General features: G+C 32.7%; 2 protein-coding genes across 5 annotated transcripts; one reads left to right on the top strand and one right to left on the bottom strand.

Annotated features, from left to right (window-relative positions):
• Positions 1 to 3,699, top strand: LOC114194218 (transcription termination factor MTERF4, chloroplastic). 3 transcript variants are annotated; one of them, XR_003606353.1, is made up of 4 exons: positions 1 to 117; positions 247 to 312; positions 428 to 2,129; positions 3,419 to 3,699. XR_003606353.1 is itself a non-coding variant. In XM_028084330.1 (3 exons), the coding sequence occupies exon 3, from the start codon at positions 463 to 465 to the stop codon at positions 2,041 to 2,043; it is 1,581 nt and encodes a 526-aa protein (XP_027940131.1). In that variant the 5' UTR covers positions 1 to 117; positions 247 to 312; positions 428 to 462; the 3' UTR covers positions 2,044 to 2,246. The 3 variants fall into 3 exon arrangements, 1 of the variants encoding a protein (XP_027940131.1); XM_028084330.1 differs by lacking the exon at positions 3,419 to 3,699 and having other exon boundaries at positions 428 to 2,246; XR_003606354.1 differs by lacking the exon at positions 247 to 312 and having other exon boundaries at positions 16 to 117.
• Positions 3,120 to 6,987, bottom strand: LOC114194219 (uncharacterized calcium-binding protein At1g02270-like). Of its 2 annotated transcripts, none has more exons than XM_028084332.1 (10): positions 6,782 to 6,987; positions 6,562 to 6,666; positions 6,273 to 6,378; positions 5,718 to 5,938; positions 5,551 to 5,627; positions 5,138 to 5,246; positions 4,926 to 5,051; positions 4,596 to 4,703; positions 4,362 to 4,469; positions 3,120 to 3,927 (listed from the first exon to the last, which is right to left on the bottom strand). In XM_028084332.1, the coding sequence occupies exons 1-10, from the start codon at positions 6,911 to 6,913 to the stop codon at positions 3,700 to 3,702; spliced, it is 1,320 nt and encodes a 439-aa protein (XP_027940133.1). In that variant the 5' UTR covers positions 6,914 to 6,987; the 3' UTR covers positions 3,120 to 3,699. The 2 variants fall into 2 exon arrangements, with proteins under 2 accessions (XP_027940133.1, XP_027940134.1); XM_028084333.1 differs by having other exon boundaries at positions 3,120 to 3,924.
• Positions 6,988 to 14,223: the final 7,236 nt, after the last annotated feature.

The raw sequence follows: 14,223 nt of genomic DNA, 5'->3' as shown, positions 1-14,223 counted from the left end.
GACGAAACAGGCACAGCCGCATAGATCCTATAAACCCTTTATAGTTTTTGTTATCCTTTCTCGCTCCCTCAGTTCGAAAGTGAAACTTCTGCACAGCTTCGTCACTTTCCAATCACTGTAAGTCCATCTCTATCTCTCAATCTCTTCCACCCTATCCCTCACATTACTGTTGTTACGATTTCCTTAATCAACCATGACAAAGTTTATGATTTTTCTCCATTTTTTTTGTGGGTGTTTATGCGGCAGAATCCTTTAAAGGCTTCAAAGGTTATATACCCCAAGCATTGAACTTCTGGGGTTCTTTTGGTTTTGGTATTAATTTTTCTCATTTGTTAAAGTTTGTAATTTTGTTCCCGTTTCAAATATGTTCAACAATTGCTCAACCAAGTGGGTGATTACTTTTTTTTTTCTTTTTCTTTTTCTGTAGATTCAATTCAATGGTAGTGATTGGACCTTGAAAATATGAAAGCAATAAACTTTTCTGGTAGCATAGCAAAACCCAGTTTTTTGATTGGCCAATCGGAAATGCCTATTCTAACATTTGGTCATTGTAAGCTGAGTGCTACCCTAGCTCTACGGTTATCACGAGATTGCATTAAGAGAATGGAGTTGATTACGAAACTTCAGTATTCTGTTAGTGATAGGACATTTAGTTCTGGTTCGGTGTATTCGCCGTCGCCTGAATCGGAGTCCGGTCGAATGAATCGTCGGCGGGGAGGTTCCTCGTCGATATATAGCCGTCCTAGTTTATCAGAAATGAAGAAAGAGAAGGCTGCACTGAGGGAAAAGGTTTATGAGTTCTTGAAGACAATTGGCATTGTTCCTGATGAACTTGATGGTCTTGAACTTCCTGTGACTGTTGATGTTATGAGGGAGCGCATAGATTTTCTTCATAGTTTGGGGCTAACAATTGAAGACATCAACAACTATCCACTTGTTCTTGGGTGCAGCGTCAAGAAGAACATGATTCCTGTGCTTGACTATCTTGGTAAATTGGGAGTGAGGAAAGCCTCCATTACGTTGTTCTTGCAGAGATACCCACAAGTTCTCCATGCTAGTGTTGTTGTGGATCTTATGCCGGTAGTGAATTATCTTAAGGGGATGGATATCAAGACTGAGGATATTCCTCGTGTTCTTGAGAGGTACCCTGAAGTGCTTGGCTTCAAACTTGAGGGAACCATGAGCACATCGGTTGCTTATTTGATTGGAATTGGTGTAGGAAGAAGACAAATTGGAGGTGTCTTAACTAAATATCCAGAGATTTTGGGTATGCGAGTTGGTAGAATCATTAAGCCTTTTGTGGAGTATCTGGAAAGTTTGGGGATTCCAAAGTTAGCTATTGCTAGATTGATAGAGCAACGACCTTATATTCTTGGATTTGGGCTGAATGAGAAGGTGAAACCAAACGTTAAATCCCTTGAAGATTTTAATGTTAGACGAACATCACTTCCTTCTATAATTGCTCAGTACCCTGACATCATTGGAACTGACTTAAATTCAAAGCTTTTCAATCAGAGAAGTATACTGAATTCGGTGCTTGAATTGGATGCAAAGGACTTTGCCCGAGTTGTTGAGAAGATGCCACAGGTAGTTAGCCTCATTAGGGGACCTATGCTGAAGCATGTTGATTTTCTTAAGGATTGTGGCTTTTCATTGCCTCAGATAAGGAAGATGATTGTTGCATGCCCTCAATTACTCGCTTTAAACATTGACATTATGAAACTTAGCTTTGATTACTTCCAAGTGAAGATGAAAAGGCCTTTGGAAGATTTGGTTACATTCCCTGCATTCTTCACTTATGCTTTGGAGTCAACTATAAAGCCTAGGCATGTGAGGGTTGCCAAGAAAGGGTTAAAGTGTTCTTTGTCATGGATGCTTAATTGTTCTAATGAGAAATTTGAGCAACGAATGGACTATGACACTATTGACATGGAAGAAATGGAAATGGAAATGGAATCATCATTTGACATGGATTCACTAACACAACCAAGGAGTGATGATGAGTCAGATTTTGACTATGACAGTGACGAAGATGATGAGTAGAATGATTTACTCAAATAACTAGGATAATTTTGCTATTCTGTTGGATGATCTTTATCTAAAAGTCACAATGCTGAACTATTGGAAAGGTAAATTATTATGTAAGTACATATGAAGTATTTTCAAGTGTTCTGTATACTAATTTTTAGTATCTTTGTGATATGATATTGAATCTTGTATTCAAATGATTTTAGACTTTCCTCCTACTTATTTCTCTTTGTAGTTTGTACATGTTTACACTTTAAAAAATGAAAAATTTATGAAAAGGACGAAGACCATTTCATATTTTTGGCATGTGGTGATGCCATAGAACCTCAAATGAGTGAATTATCTGCATATTATTTAGAAACTGGTTCATAAATAAATAGGAGTTCTATTTAGTGTTTGGAACCATATCCTAAATTATTGAGGAGTTGTACTTAGTTTTCTAAGAAATTGATTCATGGTTTTTATTTTTTATTTATTTATTTATTTATTTTCGTTGCAGGTTTGTTAATTCATCTGCATGCGTTTCCTTCATGGTAGCAAGTATATTTCGACTAGGAATAATAAAGGGATGGATATTTTTATTTTTCAAAATTTGATAATATAATTTAAAAGTATTTTTTTAGAATATAAATAAGTTGCACAATAAATTGTAAGTTTTAAAACAAGATTATTCTTTTTAAAAGCAACTTTATCATTTTTTACAATTAGTACAAATAAATATTTTTTTAAATTAAAAAACTTAATTGAACCATGTTTTTTAAGTGAAACCAAAATTAAATGAAATAAAAAAAATAAAAACACCAAAAAGGTAATTAAGTAAAAAATGAAATAGAGTAATACTAATTTAATTCTTTTTGTAATTATTAATTTAACACATCAATTTACATAAAAACAGTTAACATTCCAATCACCTCTTAACAAATTTGTCGTCATTCCAAAACTAAAACAAAACAAATCACACAATCCCTTAACTGTTTGACATTTTTCGTGCTAAACTAATATATTTAGAGCAGCTAGCAAGTTCTACATCAAGGTTTTTGAAATTTAAACTAAACCAGGCTGCCAAAATTTCAAGGGTAGATGCAATCTGCTTGGTTTAATGGTTCTGTATACATAGATCTTGATACTATTATTTTGCAAAGCATTTTATTTTGTATTAAAATCTTTTTGCTGCCATTGCCTAGAATGTGCATGCAATTCCTTTGGTTACATTACATGTCCATGGTATGCACAATTTTAATTTGTTACATAGAGAATCTGTTCACATTTTTTCTAACGTCTTCACTATCTCAAGAAGCTCTACATGTTGCACCACCTCACCAAGTAACCCCGATACAGATTACTGTGATTCTTCTTGCTGCCAATTGATTGAATCTTTTCTTTATTTCAGTTAACTGGGGAATAACAAACTGAGTGATGAGATGGACCTTGCTACTTCAAATCATTAGTCTATGGTGTGTATGAGAATGTTAAGTGGTACAGCTTCACATTGCCCTTTTACTTTGCTTGTTCTATCATATGAAATCACTTCTGCTCAATGATGGAGCAGTAATTTCCATTATGTTCCCTTGTCAGTTTCATCATTCCACTCATTGCTTTGTGTTATTTATGTAATGAAGGTTTGGTACCAAGTTCTAAGCTAGAATGCTCCCAAGTATTATTGTCTGGAAATTATTTTGTGGTGTGGCATAGCATTCTTATGGGTGAGAACACTACAGTGAGTGTTGCATGATCAGAGAGAGAGTAGTCTTCAGGCCATCTACCTTTTTCCACCTCTGGAGGGAAAAGAACTGCATTTTTTACATTAAAACCAATTGTTTCACTACCATCTGTTTCATCATCATGTTGCCCATTTTTGTCATCTCTTTGATCTGATCCTGTTGGATTCCAGATTTGCTGCTGCAACAGCATAAAAGTAGACCATGATTTAGCCAACAAAGTTTTTGGTGAAGAATAAAAAAGTCTAACTCTAAGAACATCTATATAACTTACATAATGAGACAAAACTATGACAGGACCAAAATTTTACTTCACTATATTTGTTTGTGAAAGCCGACAGGTTGGATCAATAATGCTTCTTTACCAATTACACTTGTTATAAAAGGTTAATCTGAATTACACACATGACAGAACTCCACGCTTTACATGGTTTGTCTAATGACATGGCAGCAATAAAAATGATTGTAAGTATATCCTTGTGATCAATGCATTAGTACTTTCAATGCATTAGTATTTTCAATGCTCTAAGGAGAAAAAGAACATTTAGATTTCAAGTGGCACTTATTGTAAGAAATTCAAATAACATATATATAATTTAGTCTGAACTACTTTACCAGAAATCCTTTATAATCAATAACACCATTTCCATTTATATCTGCTTGAACCCACAAGTCCTTTGTCTCTTCAACACTTAACCCATGACAATGACCAATTAAATTAAGCTGCAGAAAATGGAAAACCCAAAAAACTCTATTAAGATGTCACTTCTCATACAAGCACAAAGCACTATCTGAAATGTAGAAGTATTCATCTAGTCATGTAATTATAATGGATATACCACTGCATACCTGTATAAGTGCTGCACAGAAACTAGAATAGGTAATACAATCTTCATTGTCAACCTTTAGAAAAGCAAATGCATCTCTCTCTGTCAGTGAATCTCTTCGCAATAGATACTGAAAAAGGTGAAGTTTATTGTCAGTGACAGCATTCTTATGCACAACTACATTCATAGCATGATGGTAGTTTGGTCTTGATTAAAGAACAACTTTCAGTTAAAACCTCCTGTCCACCCAAAATTTAAATTCTAAATTCTTTATGGTAGGTCTACAGAAGGTCCAGAGGTAAAAGCAGTGAAATAAGAACACAATGTAATATAAAATGATCCAAACAATTACCTTAAACATGCTAAATAGTGCTTCACTCCAACTTGTTTGAAGTAGTTTTTGATATTTGTCAGGGTTAAGAAGCCATATAAAATCAACAGCACATATGTTTCCAAGATGATTGTGGTGGCTAACCCACTGCATAGAGAAAAGGTAAAACTAATGTGGGTGATGTAGAATGTTATCCAGCTGAAAATTCTGAAAGTAATGTTATTGGTTATGACCTTGTGAGCATCAGCATCAGTGTAATGATGTGCAACATCATATGATGATACAAACCCCTGAGATCTCAGGAACTTGTAAACATGTCCCCGTTTGCTTCCATTCCAGTCACTGGGAAATTAAAACCATCCTAATAAAACTTTTAAAGTAATTATCACTAATTAACAAAAATATGAAGTGGGTATTTGATTTTAGGATACATTCTTCTTCCTAAACGCTAGTTAATACCACTTAATGATTTTAAGTAACTTTTTTTCTTTTCATCAAAGAATTGATTCTAGGACTAAAGTTGATTCTAAACAAGTTGAATAACTTTACAGATTGTCTTATTTCAAAATCAACAATGTTAACAAAAATAATTTTTTTCATTGATAATCCAAACACACTAAATTCACAAAGTGAGTGATATGTTTACCCGCATAATATGATTGGCAGAGGCTTAAGTTGGTGCTCATTCTGATAAGATTGGATATATTGAAGTAACTTGTAGACCTGCACAAAAGCAAAATTTTGAAGTACAAAATGAGATGCCAAAGGTAACAAAAAGTGGTGTTTAAATACCAAAACTAAATGCTCACATACTTGATGCAGTCGTACAAGGCAAAGACTGGGATCATGAGGAAACAGTAGGTGAGTGTTGACAATCAGAATTTCGTGCCTAACATCACTGTTTTGACACTGTGAAAAGGGAAAAGCTAACTCAACGTGTAACAGTTGAGCTACTCGATCACTACAATCATTAAAGTGCAACTCTTTATAGTTAACAACTGTGAAATATTCCTTTTGCACTGCTATCAGAAGACCTGAACACTCAAAAGGAAGCCATGTGAACATTTGTGCTTGTGCACAAATTCAACCATGCGTATGGAAAATTAAGTATGAAAACATCATCAGAATTTACATCTATAAAGACCCTGTTTGAATAAACTTCCATACAAACACTGATAATCAATTTTTGTTCAAGCGTTTGAAGGAATTAAGTGGAACAACTTCTACTAAAGTGAAACTTCTAAATTGTGAGAAACTTTCATTTTATTCTTTTACTTTCTTCTGCATAAGTGTTTATGAAAGTTTATTCAAAAAAGTCCCAGAAGAGTTCAACAATGTATTTTCCAATTGAGGGAGAATGTTGTTTACCATCACCACGATTGTTGGTCCTTGCAAGCTTGAAATTAATATAACCAGTATCACCAAGTCTCTTGTCATACAAATCAACAAGCTCTTTGTTTCCAATCCAAAATTCCTGCACAAATATCATCAGCAGCACCACCACCCCACAAAATCATTCCATGACAGAGGAAAAAAAAACAGTTTTCAGCAAGAAGATTTGAACTTGAGACCTCATATATATACATACATACACGTATTTTATCATAAACTATAATGGTCAATTCCAGGTCCAATCTATTTCATTGATCATGCAAACCTGAAGACAGATAATGGAAGATCTCTCATACAACAACCAATCCAATATCCTTTGATTCCTGGCCAACCAACATGCTTTGAAGTCACTTTCACGGCAATTCTGATCCTGTTTTCACCCCACCAAAACACAGATCAGTGAAAACAAGCATCCAAATTTAGAGCACCCCATTTAAGAAAATGATCAATGCAAACATGTGAAACACATAACACAAAAGAAGAACCTCATGGTTGAGACGCTTGTATATTGGTGCAAGAATGTTAAAAGTGGTGCATGTAATGAAAGGTGGTTGGTGTTGGTTATCTTGCATTGAAGAGGCAATTGCGTAACTCGTGGTCCTTGAAATTCTTCCCATCTTCTCACAACTCCTATGGTGACTTTTCTCAGTTCTTAGTTAAAGTACAAATCTGGTAAAGCAATGCTACTATCTATATATACAATAAGAAATATATTCGCACAATCTCTTTCATACCCCCACCAAGTGCCAACTTTAAAAGGATGCTATGAACAGGAGCCATTCACATAAAGTGTCCTTTGAATAAAAAAAATAAAAATTATAGTTACTATTATGTGTGTCCCAAAACCATTTTTTGTCCTTTTTCTGGGAGGTATAAACAAGTTCAACAATTTTCTGTTGCAGTTGATAGTGATGCACGAACCCATGTTCTTTTACGCATCATTGCACATAAATTAATTTCACTCTTTACTTTTGACTTTGTTTAAGGGTGAATTTGACAGAAAGAAAAACAGATAAAGGGAGAAAGAAAACAAGTAATTGATGAGAAAGGAAAAGAAGAAAAATGTCCGGAAAATAGAATAACACAATAAAAGTTTTTAGTGGAAAAGTTGCAGATGAAAAAATAATTTTTTGATTTTTTTAAATATTATTTATTTTGTTGTTAATATTATTGTTTATTTTATTATAACATAGTGACAGTACCTTCACTAAAGGGGTAAGAGAGGTTAAATTGAGTACCTTCACTAAAGGGGTAAGAGAGGTTAAATTGATTGTGTATTTCATACAATTAGTATGAAGTGAATATTTATGTCATCTCAATATAAAAGTTCTTTTATTGCAGCCCAAGAATATGATTCTTACAAATTTCTTAAATTACTTCGATAAGATGAAATTTGAGTTCTTACAACTCATAACTCCATAACTGGTTTTTAAGAAAAAACTTAATTCTTTTATCAAAATTTGGAGCGAAGAGTAATCTCGCTCAGATGAGAAGGTCTCACTTAAGCGAGAACTTGCAGAGACCTACAATGCTTATTGATCGAGCTCTCGCTGAGGCAAAAATGCCTACTTAAGCGAGAGCATTCTATCGCTTGAGCGAGATAGGTGTAGGAATGTGTTTTATTAATTGTTCTCTGTTATTGTTGGTTGTTTTACTCGTTAATGGCATGACAAATAATGTTGAACATGTATGTTTCATGTATGAAATGAGATTACAATGCTGAGATGACATGTGGAATGTTGTTGGTAAACGAGTTTCATATAAAACTCTTGGTGATGGTGTGGTTAGTGTATGTATTGATATAGGAGATGTCTAGATAAAGGAAGGTATCCTGAACTCTAATAATCGTTCACACTCACGTAGAGTAGAATGAATTATGTGGTGAGAGTGGCAGGAAGTCCTAGTCTTGGGAGGTGTTTGAGCTTGAGACAAAATGGTATTAACCTTGTGCGTGGTTGGATGATAACCCCTTGTGTCTAGACTCTGCAGAGTTTAGAAACCAGCACAGGTGCATACTTTCTTTAGAATTCTATATCAAGCGCATAATCCAGATAATTGAGTCAAAGAGTCTGACTGTTTGCTTTCCCATGTTTTGGGTGCCTATTGCTTTGCTTGTTTATAACCTGTTTTATCATCTACGTGCTCCATAACATGTTAAAAATATTTTACTCTAGTTTACCCTTCTATCTGTGTTATGTGTTTTGTTTGGCTTTTTCTTTTTTCAATGATCACCCATTAATTGGTGTGAGCAGGTGTGGAAACTCCTAATGATCGTTTAGGTGATGGAGATGCAGCTGTCTAGGCTTGGTCTTGTCGTTTTCCTGCTTAATGGGGATACAATTTTGTATTGTTATTTTGTAAATTCCTTGTTCTAAGAGCAACCTTTTGGACAACTGTTCCATTTTAAATTCTGTTTATGACATTGTGTAGTGCCTTTGGCTTTCTTTTCGGTATATTTTTGGATGACTGTAACAATGAATCCTTTTATACTTTTGTCTTATGCTCTATTTACATTATAATTATGCGATGTTTTATTTAGTAGAATTATTCTATTTAAATTGATGTTACAAAATTCACATATTTCTTACTACAATACAAGTACATTATTTTTATAGTTACGAGACTCTAAATTCCACATGACTTCTCGTTAAGCGGTCTTTAATGTATACTAGTACTACTTTTAATTCCCACTAAATCTACTATTATTTTTCATAAAACTTTTTTAATGTGTAATTCTTTATATTGATATGTAAATCATGTATCATAATTTACCAAATTTCCATTAGTGAGTTACATTTCTCTTATAAGAACTCTATCCCTTATGTTTAATACAACATATATAACAATTTTAAAACTATAATCATTTTAATTTATTCATGTACTCTTGAACAAATAGATGCAATGAATTAGGATCTTTATGACAATGCAAGAAATTATCAATGAATGTGTGTGGATATCTTGAACTAGGGAGAGAGTGAAAAAGGAAAAATAAAAAGGAAAAGAGTGGACTACCATCAATTATGTGTTGACTTCCCTTTGTAAGAGTATCTTAAATAAATAAAAGTGCAATTGGCAGCACTTAGCTTAATAATTTGTTTTTTGTCAACTCAATCAAATAGTCCAAAGTTTAATTATACTTCAAAATTTAGGCATAGAGCTTCTTTATGTTGATAAATTTATAATTTTGATCACACTCATAAGAAAATTATAACTTAATTATCTTTAACCTGTTCCTCAAAATCATGATTAGGACATTCTAAAGTGATATAATTCTCCTTAATCTGAGAGTCGTTTGGTGTTTCTCGTCTTGATTAATTTTATAGAATACCAATAACTAAATGTTTTGGTATTATCTTCTACATACCAAACAATTCTCATGCCGCTTAGGATTATATACTAATTATATATGATAAAAATAAGCATAAGTACCAAGGCATAAAAGTAAATATTTTATTACAAAAAAGTCATTTGATGCCTGTTACTTAATACTTTAACTTATATTCCATTTTAATCACTAAAATTGAATTCAAATAGACTCATTTCAACGTTCCAAATATATATTTCTTTTATATGAACGTGCAATAGTTGCTCTATAAATGCGTAATCGTAGCAAAAAGATTAGCACAAAAGACTTTTTTTTTTTTTATCAGAAAATAAAAAGAGAATAGTGGGAAGAGAATAAATTGTGGATGGTGGAAAGTGGAAGCAACCCTGTTGGCCGAAAGTTAGAAAGATGAGGGAAGAAATCAATGTCTGTCTTCTGATATGATTAAGGATTCGACCATAGATATGTCTTATATTTTTCTATTATATCTTAAAAACATATCTGTATGACCAAGTTAGAAACTATGTTCAATGGCTAAAAATTCAATCTAAGAAGTTCAAATTCCAAAATAAGGGCATTATATTCTTATATTCCTTTCTTACCATATCTTTTACATTAGAGGTGTCTACCAAAAAAATTAACACAGGTCTTAAAAAGTTCGAGATCGATTAAATTCCATATTAGAAATTAAGTCTTACATATAATAGTATATAGCATTTAATTATATAGACACAAAAACAGAAAGACTAAATTAATATTTTTAACGAAAATAGAAATTAAAAGAATAATATTCAATTTTTTTATAACTAGTAAAAATATTGTATTCTTTTATGATAATAAAAAATAAAAAAATAATAATTATTGTTATTATTATAATTATAAAATTAAATACAAATAATTTTTATAATTTTAAATTAATTTTCATAATTTTAAATTAATTTTCATGATTAAGTTTAAAAACGATTAAATTAAACAATTAATTACTTACAAGATAATATTAATGAAATAATTATTTTAATTTCAAAAATATTTAAAAGATAAAATTAAAAATATGAAAATAAAGGACTTTTCCTATATATAAATATAGGTGTAGAAAAAAATTTAGAATATAAAATTATAAAATATATTAAAAATATTAAATTTTTAAAAAATATATTTAAAATTAAATATTAAAATATATAAATATGAAAAAAAAATTGGGAGTCATGACCCATCTGTCAAGTGAAAGGTTCGACTGTGAACACCGATATGAATTTCTTTTATGTTTGTAAATTGCAACCAGTTTGTAGTAATTTGACCCGATGTGAATTTTGTTATACTAACTTAGTCAACTTCATAGTACATAACAAACTCTGAATGAGGTTTTATATATATATATATATATATATACTCAACTATAATTAAGATTCATGATTTTATTTATTTGTTATTTTTACTTTATTTCTTTCTTCTTTCACTAAAAAGAAAAAAATAGTTTTAATGGATATTTGTTTTTATATTATCTAGAGTTAAAACTTTTGTTGAGTTATTTATTTGAGATTTTGATTTTTTTCGCTAAATCATTATTGAAGAATGTGTTCACTGGAATTTTTATGAACTCTAGAAAAGTTAGTTAATAGTTGAGGATTTTTATTCTCTTGTATTTAACAGAGATCTTAAAACCTATGTTAAGTTATATGGCTTTAATATCCTAAGTTAACTACTATAGATTTTGAAACTTCTATAAAATACCATGAGTTTCATAACTTTTATAAAATAATTATTTTTAGAACTTTCATAAACAACCATATGATTCAAAACCTTTGTAAAAAACTAAATGTATATCAAAGTATAAGAAGTACACACATTAAATTTCATATTCAAATGCAATATTAGTTATAAAAAACATGCAAAAACTATCATGAAGTATTGCAAATGGTTCTCAAAGTACAAAATGATTCAAATAACTTCCACATTATATTATATTCTTCAACTATCACATATGATTTTTCTCTTGTCCAAAATTTGTTGTATTAGTTAACACACTTCCTTGATAAGAAATTTGCAACATAAATATGAATCATAATTAGAAAGGTAAACTCTGAAAATAAAAGAAGTTATACAATCTTAAACATTACTGGTGAAGATTGAACATAGTTAACTCAAGAGAAAATTGACCTTGATAATTTTGAGAAAATAAGTTCATCATTGCATCAAGTCTTTTGTCACGTTCTTCATTTCGTTTATTTTGTTCATCCAATTGTGACTTTAATGAAGTGACCTATATTAGAACACAATTTATTATGAAAATCATAAAAAAACACAAACATTATAAAACACTCAATTTATCAACAAAAATTATGCTACATTTCTTACTCCTACTTATAAAGTCAAAGAATAACTTCAAAACAATTATAAAAAATGATAATAGTGTCCAATAATATTCAACACAACAACATTTCCAATCTTGGTTGACAATCCAAAGCAAACAACACCATATTGCTACATATGAAAATGAATGTTCAATAACATGATTTTACAATTCTGAATAAGAAAGACAAGATGAAGATGTCCTAAAATGAAAATTCCTAGTATATCCAAACACCCGAGAAGGGCAAGGTCCCAATCTTGTTCCTTGGACACGACCACAATGTTCTTGACTTCCTAAAATATGAGCTAGTGAATCTTCAATTGATATATATTTTGAAAGGGAAGATAGATTTGTCTCATATGTGTTAAGGAATAACAAGGACTAACAGTGCACACAATAAATGATGAACAAAAAGGCTATTAAAACGTCAGTCAAGGTGACTGATATTATTATGAGCATGTATAAAACTATTCTCTCATAGTCAGAATAGTGGAGTCTGCATAGTCACAGTAACAAAGCAGAGAATACAGCAAAAATAGAATCCCAAAAAGAGAGAGAAAAGAAAACTGCCAGCCCCCTTCCTCTCTCCTCTAACCGAAAACTTATACCCCTCTTTTTGCATCACTCAAATTCACGCAATTTTGAGCTAACAAACTTTGTACGTGTGCTTTTCCTGCGCTTATCTTCTGGAAGATCTTGTGTCACATGTCCTTGATTTTTTATTGGCATGTCAGCCCCTACTTTGGGTCCCACCTCATTTTCATTCATTACAATGCGTCCCCCTTTGAAATCAACCTTGTCCCCAAGGTTGAAGAGTGGATATGCTAGTATGAAAGCGTCTTTATCTTCCCATGTTGCATGAGACTCATCAAAACCTTCCCATTGAATTAATAGTTGTTGCACTTGTGTCGGTCCCCTGATAATAACCCGATCCCGTAGGATAGCTAGTGGTTGAATGATTGTCGATTGATCATGAAAAGTGAACGGCAACGACACATAAGGTTGATCGTGGTTTCCATGAAAGAGTTTGAGCTGGGAAACATGAAACACTGGGTGAATCTTGGTGGAATGGGGCAAAAGTAACTTGTAAGCAACTGCACCAATTCTCTCTGTGATAGGAAAAGGACCAAAGTAGCGTAAACTGAGCTTCTGATTTTTTTCTTAAAGCAACAGTGTGTTGCCTATAGGGTTGGAGTTTAACCAAAACCATATCACCAATGGCAAACTCCTTATGCATTCTCTTTTCATCCGCATATTTTTTCATGACCTGTTGGGCTCGTTGTAAATTACACTTCAATTTAGCTAGAGTAGCATCTCGAAGCATAAGCTGCTCTTGTACTGTAGCGACATCGTGGCTATTTGGAATGTATCAGAGCAGTTGAGGAGGTTCTCGACCATATACCACTCTAAAGGGAGTCATACCAATACTAGTGTGGTACGCTGTGTTATACCAATATTCGACCCACGACAGTAATTTATACCAATCCCTCGGGCTGTCAAACGTGAAGCAACGAAGATACATTTCGAGGCATTTATTGACAGCTTCAGATTGCCCATCCGATTGTGGATGATAAGCTGTCGACATGTTTAGGGATGTACCACTCAGTTTAAATAGCTGTTGCCAAAATTGACTAGTAAAGACTTTGTCCCTGTTAGAAACAATGGTCTTGGGAATTCTATGTAACTTGACCATTGTCCTCATGAAAGTTTCAGCTACACTTTTGCTGGAATAATCAATTTTGAGACCAGAGAAGTGAGCATACTTAGACAACCTATCAACAACCACTAGAATAACTGTGTAACCGTGAGACAAAGGCAACCCTGTGATAAAGTCCATAGCAACGTCTTCCCAAACCTTATTTGGAATGGGTAAAGGCTGCAACAATCCTGTAGGGGCTGTAGTGGTTGTTTTTGCTTGTTGGCACACTAAACAATTGCGAACATACTCCTTGATGAATTATTGGATGCCCTGCCAGTGAAATTGGGCTGTAACTCGAGCCAAAGTTCTGGTATATCCTGCATGGCCCCCAACCAGAGAATTGTGACATTCATGTGCAATTAGTTGCTTTAGAGCAAGATCATCAGGAATAACCAAACGCCCCTTCCAATATAAGAGACCATCATTCACCTTATAATGAGGATCCTGGGATTCGTTTGTCACACATAACTCGAGCAGGTTTTGGACTTTCGTACCATTCTGCATGGCCTGTTTAATTTTAGTGACAATGGGAAGCTGAGGATGAGACCAGGCC

Source organism: Vigna unguiculata, chromosome 8, assembly GCF_004118075.2.
Source record: "Vigna unguiculata cultivar IT97K-499-35 chromosome 8, ASM411807v1, whole genome shotgun sequence".
Classification (NCBI taxonomy): Eukaryota; Viridiplantae; Streptophyta; class Magnoliopsida; order Fabales; family Fabaceae; genus Vigna; species Vigna unguiculata.
The sequence above is the reverse complement of the archived record's forward strand: the minus strand, read 5'-3'. Positions and strand labels throughout refer to the sequence as shown.